This window comes from Somniosus microcephalus, chromosome 2 (assembly GCF_052327205.1).
Source record: "Somniosus microcephalus isolate GS21.2 chromosome 2, FLI_Smic_1.0, whole genome shotgun sequence".
Lineage (NCBI taxonomy): Eukaryota > Metazoa > Chordata > Chondrichthyes > Squaliformes > Somniosidae > Somniosus > Somniosus microcephalus.
This window is the reverse complement of record NC_140988.1, coordinates 385,043,240-385,061,925: the sequence shown is the minus strand read 5'-3', so window position 1 is coordinate 385,061,925 and position 18,686 is coordinate 385,043,240. Positions and strand designations below refer to the sequence as shown.

Here is an 18,686-nt window from a genome sequence, read left to right as displayed (position 1 = left end):
CATACCTTGGGGCTAAATATGTAACAACATGTCACAACCTGAGGACTGTTTAAAAGTAAGACTGTTTAAAATTAATATTGAACGTACCAAATGAAGTAGAAAGACTGTTTAAAATTAATATTGTTTAAAAGTAATATTGTATATACCCAACAAATGTCAAATCGATTGACACCTACAGAATGTTGGAAAACTGTACCTTTTTGCTATGTAAGCTTTGGCAATATGGTTCTCTGTAAACTTTCATGCCAATAAAGCATTTGAACTGAACTGAACTGAACTGAGAGAGAGGCGCAGAGAGAGAGAGAGGTGCAGAGAGAGAGAGAGGCGCAGAGAGAGAGAGAGGCGCAGAGAGAGAGAGAGGCGCAGAGAGAGAGGTGCAGAGAGAGAGGCGCAGAGAGAGAGGCGCAGAGAGAGAGGCGCAGAGAGAGAGAGAGGTGCAGAGAGAGAGAGAGAGGTGCAGAGAGAGAGGTGCAGAGAGAGAGAGAGGCGCAGAGAGAGAGAGAGGCGCAGAGAGAGAGAGAGGTGCAGAGAGAGAGAGGTGCAGAGAGAGAGGCGCAGAGAGAGAGAGAGGCGCAGAGAGAGAGGTGCAGAGAGAGAGAGAGAGGCGCAGAGAGAGAGAGAGGCGCAGAGAGAGAGAGAGGCGCAGAGAGAGAGAGAGAGGCGCAGAGAGAGAGAGAGAGAGAGACGCAGAGAGCGAGAGGCGCAGAGAGAGAGAGACGCAGAGAGAGAGGCGCAGAGAGAGAGGCGCAGAGAGAGAGAGAGGCGCAGAGAGAGAGAGAGACGCAGAGAGAGAGAGACGCAGAGAGCGAGAGGCGCAGAGAGAGAGAGAGAGACGCAGAGAGAGAGAGAGAGAGACGCAGAGAGCGAGAGGCGCAGAGAGAGAGAGAGGGGCGCAGAGAGAGAGACATGCAGAGAGGGAGAGAGAGAGAGACATGCAGAGAGGGAGAGAGAGAGACAGAGAGAGAGAGAGACGCAGAGAGAGAGAGGGGCGCAGAGAGAGAGAGAGAGGCGCAGAGAGAGAGAGGCGCAGAGAGAGAGAGACGCAGAGAGAGAGGCGCAGAGAGAGAGGCGCAGAGAGAGAGAGAGAGGCAGAGAGAGAGAGAGAGGCGCAGAGAGAGAGAGAGGCGCAGAGAGAGAGAGAGGCGCAGAGAGAGAGAGAGGCGCAGAGAGAGAGAGGCGCAGAGAGAGAGAGGCGCAGAGAGAGAGAGAGGCGCAGAGAGAGAGGTGGAGAGAGAGAGGCGCAGAGAGAGAGAGGCGCAGAGAGAGAGAGAGACGCAGAGAGAGAGAGAGAGACGCAGAGAGCGAGAGGCGCAGAGAGAGAGAGAGAGACGCAGAGAGCGAGAGGCGCAGAGAGAGAGAGAGAGGGGCGCAGAGAGAGAGACATGCAGAGAGGGAGAGAGAGAGACATGCAGAGAGGGAGAGAGAGAGAGAGAGAGACATGCAGAGAGGGAGAGAGAGAGAGAGACGCAGAGAGCGAGAGAGAGGGGCGCAGAGAGAGAGACATGCAGAGAGGGAGAGATGCGCTATCAATTACTCAGAAAAGACTGAGAGTTAGAAGAGTAACCAAAGGCTAGCAGGACGGCCTTCCAAACTGTCGCATTTTCTCTTTCCACCTGTCCGTTCCCCCGGGGGTTGTAACTGGTGGTCCTGCTTGTGGCAATACCCCTAGTTAGCAGGTACTGACGGAGTTCGTCGCTCATAAACGATGAGCCCCGGTCGCTATGGATATAGCTGGGGAAGCCGAACAGGGTGAAGAGGTTGTTCAGACATTTAATGACCGTGGCACTGGTCATGTCCGGGCAGGGGAAGGCGAACGGGAAACGGGAGTACTCATCAATAATATTGAGGAAGTACACATTGCGGTCGGAGGAGGGGAGAGGCCCTTTAAAATCGACGCTCAGGCGCTCGAAGGGGCGAGTGGCTTTTATCAGGTGGGCCCTGTCTGGTCTATAAAAGTGCGGTTTGCACTCAGCGCAGACTTGGCAGTTCCTGGTCATGGTCCTGACCTCCTCAATAGAGTAAGGCAGGTTGCGGGCCTTGATGAAGTGGAAGAACCTGGTGACCCCCGGGTGGCAGAGGTCATTGTGGAGGGCCCGCAGTCTATCGATCTGCGCGCTGGCGCAGGTGCCACGCGATAGCGCATCCGGGGGTTCATTTAGCTTCCCGGGCCGGTACAAGATCTCGTAGTTGTAGGTGGAAAGTTCGATTCTCCACCTCAAGATCTTGTCGTTTTTGATTTTGCCCCTCTGCTTGTTGTTAAACATAAAAGCAACTGAACGCTGGTCAGTGAGCAGGGTAAATCGTTTTCCGGCCAGGTAGTGCCTCCAATGACGCACAGCCTCCACAATCGCCTGGGCCTCCTTCTCAACAGCGGAGTGTCTGGTCTCCGGGCCTTGGAGGGTTCGTGAAAAGAAGGCCACGGGTCTCCCCGCCTGATTGAGGGTAGCGGCCAGGGCAAAGTCAGACGCGTCGCTTTCCACCTGGAAGGGGATGGATTCGTCCACTGCGTGCATGGTGGCTTTGGCAATGTCCTCCTTGATACGGTGGAAGGCTAAGCGGGCCTCTGCCGTCAAGGGAAAAGAGGTGGACTTGGAAACTGTACCTTTTTGATATGTAAGCTTTGGCAATATGGTTCTCTGTAAACTTTCATGCCAATAAAGCATTTGAATTGGAATTGGAGAGAGACAGAGAGAGAGAGAGACGCAGAGAGAGAGAGAGAGACGCAGAGAGAGAGAGAGAGAGAGAGAGACGCAGAGAGCGAGAGGCGCAGAGAGAGAGAGAGAGAGGCGCAGAGAGAGAGAGGCGCAGAGAGAGTGAGAGGCGCAGAGAGAGTGAGAGGCGCAGAGAGAGAGAGAGGCGCAGAGAGAGAGAGAGGCGCAGAGAGAGAGAGAGGCGCAGAGAGAGAGACACACAGAGAGGGAACAAGACTATTCGCAACCTTGGTGACATATTTGACCCCAAGATGGCATCCGACCACATATCGGCGCTATCACCAAGACTGCCTAATTCCACCTCCGTAACATCGCCAACTCTGCCCTTGCCTCAGCTCATCTGCTGCTAAAACCCTCGCCCATGTATCTGTTACCTCTAAACTTGTCTATTCCAACACACTCCTGGCTGGCCTACCATGTTCTACCTTCCATAAACTTGAGGTCATCCAAGACTCGGCTGCCCGTGTCCTAACTCGCACCAAGTCCGTTCACCCACCTCCTCTATGCTCGCTGACCTACATTCGCTGCCGGTTAAGCAGCGCCTCGATTTTAAAATTCTCATCCTTGTTTTCACATCCCTCCATGGCCTCGCCCCTCCCGACATCTCCTCCAATTCTTGCCTCTTGAGCATCCGCGATTTTATTCACTCCAGCATTGGCGGCCGTGCCTTCAGCTGCCAAGGCCCTACACTCTGGAATTCCCTGCCTAAACCTCTCCGCCTCTCTTTCCTCCTTTAAGATGCTCCTTAAAACTTACCTCTTCCACCAAGCTATTGGTCACAGAGAGGGGCAGAAAGGCAAAAATACAAGCAAGGCTCTCACCTGATGAAGGCAGTGCCTTCACTGCTTGTTCTAAGCTTCCGTATATTTTTAGAATCTCTTCACACTGCTGCTGAGTAAATCCCCGCTCCTGCAATTGCAAAAAACGGAACCATTAAAGGGGGCGGGATGTCAGGAATGGCAGCCCCACCCAGCTCGCTCAGTGGTGACAGGTCAGAGTGCAGAGGGCCTACCATAACGCCAGCCTACAAAACAACATATCACTTCAATGCATTACCAGTGAAGCACAGACATTTCAACATGACCAGGTGCTTCATCAATACAATTTCTGATTATGCCTGGGCTTGGCTCAGTTGGTAGAACTTTCATTGAGTCAGAAGGTCATGGATTCAAATCCCACCCCAGAGACTCGAGCACAAAACCCAAGCTGACACTCCGGTGCAGTACTGAGGGAGTGCTGCACTGTCGGAGGTGCCATCTTTCGGATGAGACGTTAACCCGAGGCCCCGCCCATCATCTGTTCAGGTGGATGTGAAACGTCCCACTGCACTTTTTTTTTTTGAAGGGCAGCGGGGAGTTCTCCCAGTATGCTGGCACACATTCAACCCTCACGAGTACCAAAAGCAGAATTCATTGGTCTCATTGCTATTTACAGGACCTCCCTGTGCACAAAGTGGTAGCTGCACTTACCCCATAACAGCAGTGATATATAAAGAAAAAATGAATTGGTTTTTAAAGTCTAACAGACTCAGAGGACACTGAAGGACAGTTCTCTAGTCCAACATAGACTCATAGAATGGTTACAGCACGGAAGGAGGCCATTCGGCCTGTCCAGCCCGTGCCAGCTCTCTGCAAGAGCACTTCAGCTAGTCCCACTCCCCCGCCCTTACCCCGTAGCCCTGCAAATTGTTTTCCTTCAGGCACTTATTCAATTCCCTTTTGAAAGCCATGATTGAATCTGCCTCCACCACCCTTTCAGGCAGTGAATTCCAGATCCTCACCACTCGCTGCGTAAAAAAGTCTTTCCTCATGTCGCCTTTGGTTCTTCTGCCAATCACCTTAAACCTGTGTCCTCTGGTTCCTGACCCGTCTGCCAATGGGAACAGTTTCTCTCTGTCTACACACCTCATGATTTTGAACACCTCTATCAAAATCTCCTCTCAACCTTCTCTGCTCGAAGGAGAACCCCAGCTTCTCTAGTCTACCCACGTAACCGAAGTCCCTCATCCCTGGAATAATTCTCGTAAATCTTTTCCCGAGGCACCGAGGTTTAAGTTGTCGGACGCGAGTCCTTGGCCGGTGGGGGGAGGGGCGACGTTGCCAAGACCGTTGTTTGAAGCACAAACCTGGAGTTGCGTTGGAGAAGAATCTGGGACCTCGCTGCCAAGTTGCCTCTGGGGTCTGGGACTGAACAGCGTAGAGGGAGCTTTACTCTGTATCTACCCCGTGCTGTACCTGCCCTGGGAGTGTTTGATGGGACAGTGTAGAGGGAGCTTTACTCTGTATCTAACCCGTGCTGTACCTGCCCTGGGAGTGTTTGATGGGACAGCGTAGAGGGAGCTTTACTCTGTATCTAACCCGTGTTGTACCTGCCCTGGGAGTGTTTGATGGGACAGTGTAGAGGGAGCTTTACTCTGTATCTAACCCGTGCTGTACCTGCCCTGGGAGTGTTTGATGGGACAGTGTAGAGGGAGCTTTACTCTGTATCTAACCCGTGCTGTCCCTGCCCTGGGAGTGTTTGATGGGACAGTGTAGAGGGAGCTTTACTCTGTATCTAACCCGTGCTGTACCTGCCCTGGGAGTGTTTGATGGGACAGTGTAGAGGGAGCTTTACTCTGTATCTAACGCGTGCTGTACCTGCCCTGGGAGTGTTTGATGGGACAGTGTAGAGGGAGCTTTACTCTGTATCTAACCCGTGCTGTACCTGCCCTGGGAGTGTTTGATGGGACAGTGTAGAGGGAGCTTTACTCTGTATCTAACCCGTGCTGTACCTGCCCTGGGAGTGTTTCATGAGACAGTGTAGAGGGAGCTTTACTCTGTATCTAACCCGTGTTGTACCTGCCCTGGGAGTGTTTGATGGGACAGTGTAGAGGGAGCTTTACTCTGTATCTAACCCGTGCTGTACCTGCCCTGGGAGTGTTTGATGGGACAGTGTAGAGGGAGCTTTACTCTGTATCTAACCCGTGCTGTACCTGCCCTGGGAGTGTTTGATGGGACAGTGTAGAGGGAGCTTTACTCTGTATCTAACCCGTGCTGTACCTGCCCTGGGAGTGTTTGATGGGACAGTGTAGAGGGAGCTTTACTCTGTATCTAACCCGTGCTGTACCTGCCCTGGGAGTGTTTGATGGGACAGTTTAGAGGGAGCTTTACTCCGTATCTAACATCTTCCTCCCTTTGCTTCTCTCCCAAAGGGACTGATAATTGCTGCAATAGCTCCATGAGATCACCTAACACAACACTGACCACTGGAGCGTCATCAAACAAAATTTGACACTATTTCACACCAAGAAACATAATGAAATATTGGGGCAGATGACCAAAACCTTGGTCAAAAAGGTAGGTTTTAAGGAAAGTCTTAAAGGAGGAAAGAGAGGTAGAGAGGCGGAGATGTTTAGGGAGGGTGTTGCAGAGCTTAGGGCCTTGGCAGCTGAAGGCAAGGCCACCAATGGTGGAGTGATTAAAATCAGGGATGCCGAAGAGGCCAGAACTGGCGGAGCACAGATATCTCAGAGGGCTGTGGGGCTGGAGGAGATTACAGAGATAGGGAGAGGCGAGGCCATGGAGTGATTTGAAAACAAGGATGAGAATTTTAAAACCGAGGCATTGCTTAACCGGGAGCCAATGTAGGTCAGCGAGCACAGGGATGATGGGTGAATGGAAGTTTGTGCATGTTAGACACCGGCAGCAAAGTTTTGTATGAAGTCAAGTTTACGGAGGGTAGAATGTGGGAGGCCAGCCAGGAGTGCGTTGGAATAGTTGGGTGGATGAAGGTTTCAGCAGCAGATGAGCTGAGGCAGGGGCAGAGTCGGGCGATGTCACGGAGGTGGAAATAGGCATTCTTGTATAGGGCTGCTCTATATCACTCACCATCATTAGCTGCATCTGTACTTGAAGTAGTTCACATTCAGCATCTTTACAGGAACTATCGATTCTCAGCACCTCCTGAAAAGCCTCCATAGCCTCTATATATCTCTGCACGTGAAAGGAAAGACCCAAGGTTATACTGGGATAAAGCACAGATGTACAAAAAAACGTGACACTTGTATCAGCACTGGGAATTTCCCACTCATCGGGTAGCGAGGGCTGAAGCGTCGGTGTTGGACGTTACTGGGATGTGGTAATGCAGCAACCCAGAGGTGCCGGAGTTCAAATCCCACCAGGGCAAGGTGTAAACTTGAATTCAATAAATCTGGTAGTTTGTGGACTGGCACCTGGGAACGTGACCATGAAGCTGTCAGATTGTCGCAAGAACCCAACTGATTCATTAACGTCCTTCAAGGATGGGAACATGCCACCCCGACCTGCTCTGGCCGGCGCATGACTCCAGTCACACACGACAAGGTTGACTTAATCCCCTCAGGGCAACGAGGGACGGGAATAAATACCCATGGCCCAACCAATGAGGGATGGGCAATAGATACCCATGTTAGCCCCTCCAAACGAGGGATGGGCACTAAATACTGACCTGCCATTATCACCCACATCGGAAGAATTTGGTTCCTCAATCAACTCATTGAAGGCATTTTCGAGGCAGGTTGAAGAGAACACGAGTTGGCGCAACATCCAAAGACTTTGAACATTTGGAGATCATGGGTCTCCAGGGTCCTTCCTCAGTAACCACAGATCTCCAGTACCTGATCTGGCCAGTAACAAGAGCTCAGTTTTTAACAGGGAGCCAGGAACAGCGGCCTGATGAAGCACAGAACAGTAGAGTGCGGGATCACTGCCACAATCATACAGAGGGGAAGAGACTTGCGTAGAGGGGAGAATGGCAGGGGTACAAAGCCTCATGAACAGTGAAGCAGCATTCACCAAAACCGTAACGACCAGAATTAGCCCCAAGTATTCCGTTACAAACACAAAAAGTTCAGACCAAAACCAAGACTAAAAATACCTTAACTCCAGCTAGTGCTCTGGCTTTCCTGAAATATCCCTTTGGCCAGGAGGGGTTCAAACTCAGTGCTATCTCAGCATCACTCAGTGCCCTACTGTACTGCTTCAGTCTCTCGTAGCAGTAGGAACGGTTTCCAAACAACCTGCAGAAGAACAAAATTAAAACCATAAAAATTGTACAGGAATGTGACAAACACTCCCAGGGCAGGTACAGCACGGGTTAGATACAGAGTAAAGCTCCCTCTACACTGTCCCATCAAACACTCCCAGGGCAGGTACAGCACGGGTTAGATACAGAGTAAAGCTCCCTCGACACTGTCCCATCAAACACTCCCAGGGCAGGTACAGCACGGGGTTAGATACAGAGTAAAGCTCCCTCTACACTGTCCCATCAAACACTCCCAGGGCAGGTACAGCACGGGTTAGATACAGAGTAAAGCTCTCTCTACACTGTCCCATCAAACACTCCCAGGGCAGGTACAGCACGGGTTAGATACAGAGTAAAGCTCCCTCGACACTGTCCCATCAAACGCTCCCAGGGCAGGTACAGCACAGGTTAGATACAGAGTAAAGCTCTCTCTACACTGTCCCATCAAACACTCCCAGGGCAGGTACAGCACGGGTTAGATACAGAGTAAAGCTCCCTCTACACTGTCCCATCAAACACTCCCAGGGCAGGTACAGCACGGGGTTAGATACAGAGTAAAGCTCCCTCTACACTGTCCCATCAAACACTCCCAGGGCAGGTACAGCACGGGTTAGATACAGAGTAAAGCTCCCTCTACACTGTCCCATCAAACACTCCCAGGGCAGGTACAGCACGGGTTAGATACAGAGTAAAGCTCCCTCTACACTGCCCCATCAAACACTCCCAGGGCAGGTACAGCACGGGGTTAGATACAGAGTAAAGCTCCCTCTACACTGTCCCATCAAACACTCCCAGGGCAGGTACAGCACGGGGTTAGATACAGAGTAAAGCTCCCTCTACACTGCCCCATCAAACACTCCCAGGGCAGGTACAGCACGGGTTAGATACAGAGTAAAGCTCCCTCTACACTGTCCCATCAAACACTCCCAGGGCAGAGAATGGCAGGGGTTAGATACAGAGTAAAGCTCCCTCTACACTGTCCCATCAAACACTCCCAGGGCAGGTACAGCATGGGTTAGATACAGAGTAAAGCTCCCTCTACACTGTCCCATCAAACACTCCCAGGGCAGGTACAGCACGGGTTAGATACAGAGTAAAGCTCCCTCTACACTGTCCCATCAAACACTCCCAGGGCAGGTACAGCACGGGTTAGATACAGAGTAAAGCTCCCTCTACACTGTCCCATCAAACACTCCCAGGGCAGGTACAGCATGGGTTAGATACAGAGTAAAGCTCCCTCTACACTGTCCCATCAAACACTCCCAGGGCAGGTACAGCACGGGTTAGATACAGAGTAAAGCTCCCTCTACACTGTCCCATCAAACACTCCCAGGGCAGAGAATGGCAGGGGTACAAAGCCTCATGAACAGTAATGACGCAGCATTCACCAAAACCTTAAGAGAGAGGAAGTATGAAAAAGGCAATACAATCACAATTGAAACAGAACAAAACTTTGTTTAACTCAGAAAAGATACTGAAGTACCAGGTGTCATCCATTGGACTCCAGAGGAATCAAGGGATCTGGGGATTGGGAAGGAAAGTGGAGTTGAGGTCGAAGATCAGCCTTGATCTTATTGAATGGCGGAGCAGGCTCGAGGGGCTGTATGGCCGACTCCTGTTCCTAATTCTGTTATGTTATGTTCTTGGTTCAGTGGTAGCACTCTCGTCTCTGAATCCGAAGGTCATGGGCTGTATCTAGGCTGATACTTCAGTGATTACTGAGAGAGTGCTGCACTGTCAGGTGGGTGTAAAGGATCCCACGGTCACTATTTCGAAGAGCTGGGGAGTTCTCCCCGGTGTCCTGGCCAATATGTATCCCTCAACCAAGATCACTAAAACCAACTGTGTGGTCAACATCACACTGCTGCTTGGGGGAGCTGCACATGTCGGCTGCCGCATTTCCGACATTACAACAGTGACTACACTTCAAGTACTTCATTGGCTGGGAAGCGCTTTGGGATGTCCCGAGATTGTGAAAGGGTCGGTAGAACTGCAAGTCCTTTCATTCTTCTTACCAGCTTCCTGCAGTGATGGACAAGAATGTGCTGGACAAGTGCTCACATCACTTCCTCCCCACCCTCTCACTATCAGACACTGGCAACATTGAGGATTGGGCACAGTCTCTTACCTATATTCCTTTGGATCATATTTAATTGCTTCTGTAAAGTATCCCACCGCATCTCCATAGCGCCCCTCGTTAGCCATACTGTTACCTCGTACTGAGGAGGGAAACAAAGTCAGTCAGCAGCTTCACCCGATAAGAACGCAAGCACATCCAGAGCGACAAAAGGCCATTCAGCCCAGCAGCGCTGTTAATTTCTCTTAGATAAAGATCCAGCTTCAAATAGCCTCAAATCTACTCCCTTCTGTGAGACTGCTTCACAGCCACTATCCGGTGGGAAAAAGGATTTTCCAATCACTATCTGAACTTCCTCACAGCCATCAGGTCTATCTGCTCACCTCCTGAGCACCTGTACACTTACCTCATTGCAAATCTTCACACCGTGCTTCTTCCCTCCCCGAGACTTCTCTCAATGTCACTGAATCTTCACACACCGCCCCCCCACTCCTCCCCGAGACTTCTCTCAATGTCACTGAATCTTCACACACCGTGCTTCTTCCCTCCCCGAGACTTCTCTCAATGTCACTGAATCTTCACACACCACCCCCCACTCCTCCCCGAGACTTCTCTCAATGTCACTGAATCTTCACACACCACCCCCCACTCCTCCCCGAGACTTCTCTCAGTGTCACTGAATCTTCACACACCGCCCCACTCCTCCCCGAGACTTCTCTCAGTGTCACTGAATCTTCACACACCGCCCCCCACTCCTCCCCGAGACTTCTCTCAGTGTCACTGAATCTTCACACACCGCCCCCCACTCCTCCCCGAGACTTCTCTCAGTGTCACTGAATCTTCACACACCGCCCCCCACTCCTCCCCGAGACTTCTCTCAATGTCACTGAATCTTCGCACACCGCCCCCCACTCCTCCCCGAGACTTCTCTCAATGTCACTGAATCTTCACACACCCCCCCACTCCTCCCCGAGACTTCTCTCAGTGTCACTGAATCTTCACACACCGCCCCCCACTCCTCCCCGAGACTTCTCTCAGTGTCACTGAATCTTCACACCGCCCCCCACTCCTCCCCGAGACTTCTCTCAATGTCACTGAATCTTCACACACCGCCCCCCACTCCTCCCCGAGACTTCTGTGTCACTGAATCTTCACACACCGCCCCCTCACTCCTCCCCGAGACTTCTCTCAGTGTCACTGAATCTTCACACACCGCCCCCACTCCTCCCCGAGACTTCTCTCAATGTCACTGAATCTTCACACCGCCCCCCCACTCCTCCCCGAGACTTCTCTCAATGTCACTGAATCTTCACACACCGCCCCCCACTCCTCCCCGAGACTTCTCTCAGTGTCACTGAATCTTCACACCGCCCCCCCACTCCTCCCCGAGACTTCTCTCAGTGTCACTGAATCTTCACACACCGCCCCCCACTCCTCCCCGAGACTTCTCTCAATGTCACTGAATCTTCACACACCGCCCCCCACTCCTCGCCGAGACTTCTCTCAGTGTCACTGAATCTTCACACACCGCCCCCCACTCCTCCCCGAGACTTCTCTCAGTGTCACTGAATCTTCACACACCGCCCCCCACTCCTCTCCGAGACTTCTCTCAGTGTCACTGAATCTTCACACACCGCCCCCCACTCCTCCCCGAGACTTCTCTCAGTGTCACTGAATCTTCACACCGCCCCCCCACTCCTCCCCGAGACTTCTCTCAATGTCACTGAATCTTCACACACCGCCCCCCACTCCTCCCCGAGACTTCTCTCAATGTCACTGAATCTTCACACACCGCCCCCACTCCTCCCCGAGACTTCTCTCAATGTCACTGAATCTTCACACACCGCCCCCCACTCCTCCCCGAGACTTCTCTCAGTGTCACTGAATCTTCACACACCGCCCCCCACTCCTCCCCGAGACTTCTCTCAATGTCACTGAATCTTCACACACCGCCCCCTCACTCCTCCCCGAGACTTCTCTCAATGTCACTGAATCTTCACACACCGCCCCCCACTCCTCCCCGAGACTTCTCTCAATGTCACTGAATCTTCACACACCGCCCCCCACTCCTCCCCGAGACTTCTCTCAGTGTCACTGAATCTTCACACCGCCCCCCACTCCTCCCCAAGACTTCTCTCAGTGTCACTGAATCTTCACACACCGCCCCCCACTGCTCCCCGAGACTTCTCTCAGTGTCACTGAATCTTCACACACCGCCCCCCCACTCCTCCCCGAGACTTCTCTCAATGTCACTGAATCTTCACACACCGCCCCACTCCTCCCCGAGACTTCTCTCAGTGTCACTGAATCTTCACACCACCCCCCCACTCCTCCCCGAGACTTCTCTCAGTGTCACTGAATCTTCACACCGCCCCCCCACTCCTCCCCGAGACTTCTCTCAATGTCACTGAATCTTCACACACCACCCCCCACTCCTCCCCGAGACTTCTCTCAGTGTCACTGAATCTTCACACACCGCCCCCCACTCCTCCCCGAGACTTCTCTCAGTGTCACTGAATCTTCACACCGCCCCCCCACTCCTCCCCGAGACTTCTCTCAATGTCACTGAATCTTCACACACCGCCCCCCACTCCTCCCCGAGACTTCTCTCAATGTCACTGAATCTTCACACACCGCCCCCCACTCCTCCCCGAGACTTCTCTCAGTGTCACTGAATCTTCACACACCGCCCCCCACTCCTCCCCGAGACTTCTCTCAATGTCACTGAATCTTCACACACCGCCCCCCACTCCTCCCCGAGACTTCTCTCAGTGTCACTGAATCTTCACACACCGCCCCCCACTCCTCCCCGAGACTTCTCTCAGTGTCACTGAATCTTCACACACCGCCCCCCACTCCTCCCCGAGACTTCTCTCAATGTCACTGAATCTTCACACACCGCCCCCCACTCCTCCCCGAGACTTCTCTGTGTCACTGAATCTTCACGCACCGCCCCCCACTCCTCCCCGAGACTTCTCTCAATGTCACTGAATCTTCACACACCGCCCCCCACTCCTCCCCGAAACTTCTCTCAGTGTCACTGAATCTTCACGCACCGCCCCCCACTCCTCCCCGAGACTTCTCTCTGTGTCACTGAATCTTCACACACCGCCCCCCACTCCTCCCCGAGACTTCTCTCAGTGTCACTGAATCTTCACACACCGCCCCCCACTCCTCCCCGAGACTTCTCTCAGTGTCACTGAATCTTCACACACCGCCCCCCACTCCTCCCCGAGACTTCTCTCTGTGTCACTGAATCTTCACACACCGCCCCCCACTCCTCCCCGAGACTTCTCTCAGTGTCACTGAATCTTCACACCGCCCCCCACTCCTCCCCGAGACTTCTCTCAATGTCACTGAATCTTCACACACCGCCCCCCACTCCTCCCCGAGACTTCTCTCAATGTCACTGAATCTTCACACACCGCCCCCCACTCCTCCCCGAGACTTCTCTCAGTGTCACTGAATCTTCACACACCGCCCCCCACTCCTCCCCGAGACTTCTCTCAGTGTCACTGAATCTTCACACACCGCCCCCCACTCCTCCCCGAGACTTCTCTCAGTGTCACTGAATCTTCACACACCGCCCCCCACTCCTCCCCGAGACTTCTCTCAATGTCACTGAATCTTCACACACCGCCCCCCACTCCTCCCCGAGACTTCTCTCAGTGTCACTGAATCTTCACACACCGCCCCCCCACTCGTCCCCGAGACTTCTCTCAATGTCACTGAATCTTCACACACCGCCCCCACTCCTCCCCGAGACTTCTCTCAATGTCACTGAATCTTCACACACCGCCCCCCACTCCTCCCCGAGACTTCTCTCAGTGTCACTGAATCTTCACACCGCCCCCCACTCCTCCCCGAGACTTCTCTCAATGTCACTGAATCTTCACACACCGCCCCCCACTCCTCCCCGAGACTTCTCTCAGTGTCACTGAATCTTCACACCGCCCCCCACTCCTCCCCGAGACTTCTCTCAATGTCACTGAATCTTCACACACCGCCCCCCACTCCTCCCCGAGACTTCTCTCAATGTCACTGAATCTTCACACACCGCCCCCCACTCCTCCCCGAGACTTCTCTCAGTGTCACTGAATCTTCACACACCCCCCACTCCTCCCCGAGACTTCTCTCAGTGTCACTGAATCTTCACACACCGCCCCACTCCTCCCCGAGACTTCTCTCAGTGTCACTGAATCTTCACACACCGCCCCCCACTCCTCCCCGAGACTTCTCTCAATGTCACTGAATCTTCACACACCGCCCCCCACTCCTCCCCGAGACTTCTCTCAGTGTCACTGAATCTTCACACACCGCCCCCCACTCCTCCCCGAGACTTCTCTGTGTCACTGAATCTTCACACACCGCCCCACTCCTCCCCGAGACTTCTCTCAGTGTCACTGAATCTTCACACACCGCCCCCCACTCCTCCCCGAGACTTCTCTCAGTGTCACTGAATCTTCACACACCGCCCCCCACTCCTCCCCGAGACTTCTCTGTGTCACTGAATCTTCACACACCGCCCCCCACTCCTCCCCGAGACTTCTCTCAATGTCACTGAATCTTCACACACCGCCCCCCACTCCTCCCCGAGACTTCTCTCAGTGTCACTGAATCTTCACACACCGCCCCCCACTCCTCCCCGAGACTTCTCTCAATGTCACTGAATCTTCACACACCGCCCCCCACTCCTCCCCGAGACTTCTCTGTGTCACTGAATCTTCACACACCACCCCCCACTCCTCCCCGAGACTTCTCTCAGTGTCACTGAATCTTCACACACCACCCCCCACTCCTCCCCGAGACTTCTCTCAATGTCACTGAATCTTCACACACCGCCCCCCACTCCTCCCCGAGACTTCTCTCAATGTCACTGAATCTTCACACACCGCCCCCCACTCCTCCCCGAGACTTCTCTCAATGTCACTGAATCTTCACACACCGCCCCCCCACTCCTCCCCGAGACTTCTCTCAATGTCACTGAATCTTCACACCGCCCCCCACTCCTCCCCGAGACTTCTCTGTGTCACTGAATCTTCACACACCACCCCCCACTCCTCCCCGAGACTTCTCTCAATGTCACTGAATCTTCACACACCGCCCCCCACTCCTCCCCGAGACTTCTCTCAGTGTCACTGAATCTTCACACACCGCCCCCCACTCCTCCCCGAGACTTCTCTCAGTGTCACTGAATCTTCACACACCGCCCCCCACTCCTCCCCGAGACTTCTCTCAGTGTCACTGAATCTTCACACACCGCCCCCCACTCCTCCCCGAGACTTCTCTCAGTGTCACTGAATCTTCACACACCGCCCCCCACTCCTCCCCGAGACTTCTCTCTGTGTCACTGAATCTTCACACACCGCCCCACTCCTCCCCGAGACTTCTCTCAGTGTCACTGAATCTTCACACACCGCCCCCCACTCCTCCCCGAGACTTCTCTCAGTGTCACTGAATCTTCACACACCGCCCCCCACTCCTCCCCGAGACTTCTCTCTGTGTCACTGAATCTTCACACACCACCCCCCACTCCTCCCCGAGACTTCTCTCAGTGTCACTGAATCTTCACACACCACCCCCCACTCCTCCCCGAGACTTCTCTCAATGTCACTGAATCTTCACACACCGCCCCCCACTCCTCCCCGAGACTTCTCTCAATGTCACTGAATCTTCACACACCGCCCCCCACTCCTCCCCGAGACTTCTCTCAGTGTCACTGAATCTTCACACACCACCCCCCACTCCTCCCCGAGACTTCTCTCAATGTCACTGAATCTTCACACACCGCCCCCCACTCCTCCCCGAGACTTCTCTCAATGTCACTGAATCTTCACACACCGCCCCCCACTCCTCCCCGAGACTTCTCTCAATGTCACTGAATCTTCACACACCACCCCCCACTCCTCCCCGAGACTTCTCTCAATGTCACTGAATCTTCACACACCGCCCCCCACTCCTCCCCGAGACTTCTCTCAGTGTCACTGAATCTTCACACACCGCCCCCCACTCCTCCCCGAGACTTCTCTCAGTGTCACTGAATCTTCACACACCGCCCCCCACTCCTCCCCGAGACTTCTCTTAATGTCACTGAATCTTCATGCCGCGCCCCCCCCCCCCCCCCCCCCCCCACTGAGACTCTCTCTCAATGTCAGTGATCTTCAAACCCCCCCCCACCTTCTCTTCCCTGTGGGACTCTCCCAGTGTCACTGAATCTTCACTCTCCCTGTGGAACTCCATCCAATGTCAGTGATCTTCACTGCCCACTCCTCCCTGTGAGTTTGTCTCCGTGTCAGTGAACCTTCAACCCCTCTCCTCCCCGTGAGTCTCTCTCCCTGTGTCAGTGAATCTTCACCACCCGCTCCCCCCAATCATTAGACTCTCTCCCAGTGATCTCCTCCCCACAAGTACTCAAAGTGCTCTCTCCATTACCGGTGATCCGAGCTCGAGACCACAGGTCTACACTCACATACAAAAACAAAATACTGCGGATGCTGGAAATCTGAAATAGAAACAGAAAATGCTGGGAACACTCAGCAGGTCAGGCAGCACCTGTGGAGAGAGAAACAGAGTAAACGTTTCAGGTCAATGACCTTTCGTCAGAAGTGGAAAAAGTTAGAGATGTAACAGGTTTTCAGCAAGTGTTGGGGCAGGGAAAGGGGGAGGGGGAGGAAAGAACAAAAGGGAAGGTCTGTGATAGGGTGGAAGGCAGGAGAGATTAAAGACAAAAGGGATGATGGTGCGAGGCAAAAGGAGATGGTAATGGGACAAGTTAAGGTGTAAATGGGAATGGCAGAAACATCAACAGCTGCCACGTGAAAAAGTAGGGGCAGAATATTGGAATTGTTGAACTCGATGTTGAGTCCAGAAGGCTGTAAAGTCCCTAATCGAAAGGTGAGGTGCTGTTCCTCGAGCTTACGTTAACCTTCGTTGGAACAGTGTAAGAGGCCGAGGACAGAGTGGATGCGGAGCGGATAATTAAAGTGATAAGCAACCGGGAGCTCGGGGTCACGCTTACGGACTGAATGGTGGTGTTCCGCAAAGCGGTCACCAAATCTGCGTTTAGTCTTCCTACTGTAGAGGAGACCGCATCGTGGGCAGCAAATACAGTGTACTAAAATGCAAGAAGTACAAGGAAATCGCTGTTGCACCTGGAAGGAGTGTTTGGGGCCCTGAACAGAAGAGAGGAGGTGAATGAGCAACATCCTCACCTTGCAATTTAGCCCACGATGCGGTCTCCTCTACATTGGGGAAACCAAACGCAGATTGGGTGACCGCTTTGTGGAACACCTCCATTCAGTCCGTAAGGGTGACCCAGAGCTTCCGGTCGCTTGTCACTTTAATTCTCCGCTCCACTCCCACTCTGACCTCTCCGTCCTCGGCCTCCTACACTGTTCCAACGAAGGTTAACGTAAGCTCGAGGAACAGCACCTCATCTTCCGATTAGGCACTTTACAGCCTTCTGGATTCAACATTGACTTCAACAATTTCAGACCATAACCTCGGCCCCTAGTTTTTCACGTGGCAGCTGTTGATGTTTCTGCCATTCCCAGTTACACCTCTTCTAGACTCATCTTTTGTTTCTTTACTTGTCCCAGTACCATCGCCTTTTGCCTTGCACCATCATCCCTTTTGTCATTTAATCTCTCCTGCCTACCACAGACCTTCCCTTTTGTTCTGTCCTCTCCTCCCCTCCTCCCTTTCCCTGCCTCTGTACTTGCTTAAAGCTTGTTACACCTCTAACTTTTTCCAGTTCTGACGAAAGGTCACCAACCTGAAACGTTAACTCTGTTTCTCTCTCCACAGATGCTGCCTGACTGGCTGAGTATTTCCAGCATTTTCTGTTTCTTTGCCTAAGCTCACAGATCTCCAACCATGGCTCCGGCTTACCTGCCAATTCGAAAATCTTGTCATTTGTGTTCGAGTCCGCAGTTTGCTGAAACGAGGAAAAACGACAAAGTGATTAACACACAGTCACACTGCCCCCATTAACACAGAGCCATATCACCGTGAAATATGCCAAAGAACTTCGTACAATGAACTACTTGATGGAGCAGCTGGTGTAGGGAAATGCCATTCTGCGCCCAGTGAAATCTCACAAAGAGCCAATGGTGCCTTTGGATGAGATAGGGACGTTGGTCAGAACACTGGGAGAACTGCCCTGCTTCTCTCTGTGCAGTATCATGAGGTTTTTAACGTCCACCTGAGAGGGCAGACGGGGCCTCGGTTAAACGTCTCATCCGAAAGACGGCACCTCCGACAGTGCAGCATCATCGATTCACCACCATTAACATCCTGGGGGTCACCATTGACCAGAAACTCAACTGGACCAGCCACATAAATACTGTGGCTACAAGAGCAGGTCAGAGGCTAGGTATTCTGCAGCGAGTGTCTCACCTCCTGACTCCCCAAAGCCTTTCCACCATCTACAAGGCACAAGTCAGGAGTGTGATGGAATACTCCGCACTTACCTGGATGAGTGCAGCTCCAACAACACTCAAGAAGCTCAACACTATCCAGGACAAAGTAGCCCGCTTGATTGGCACCACCCCCCCCCCCCCCCCGCACCCCCTCCACAATCCAGCACCTTAAACATTCACTCCCTCCACCGCCGGCGTACCGTGGCTGCAGTGTGCACCATCTACAAGATGCACTGCAGCAACTCACCAAGGCTTCTTCAACAGCTCCTCCCAAACCCGCGACCTCTTCCCCCTAGAAGGACAAGGGCAGCAGGCGCATGGGAACACCACCACCTCCAAGTTCCCCTCCTAGTCACACACCATCCTAACTTGGAAATATATTGCCGATCCTTCATCATCACTGGGTCAAAATCCTGGAACTCCCTACCTTAGAGTACT

At 52.9% G+C, this 18,686-nt stretch overlaps 1 protein-coding gene across 1 annotated transcript in view; it reads right to left on the bottom strand.

Moving 5' to 3' along the window:
* LOC147123830 (uncharacterized) overlaps positions 1-18,686 on the bottom strand; it is a 99,832-nt gene that overhangs the window by 19,983 nt on the left and 61,163 nt on the right. The window contains exons 9-13 of the mRNA XM_085976318.1: positions 17,719-17,764; positions 9,880-9,970; positions 7,605-7,746; positions 6,578-6,682; positions 3,533-3,620 (exon numbers count right to left, since the gene is read on the bottom strand). Of these exons, the coding sequence (XP_085832444.1) occupies positions 3,533-3,620; positions 6,578-6,682; positions 7,605-7,746; positions 9,880-9,970; positions 17,719-17,764 (472 nt within the window). The remainder of the gene's footprint in view (positions 1-3,532; positions 3,621-6,577; positions 6,683-7,604; positions 7,747-9,879; positions 9,971-17,718; positions 17,765-18,686) is intronic.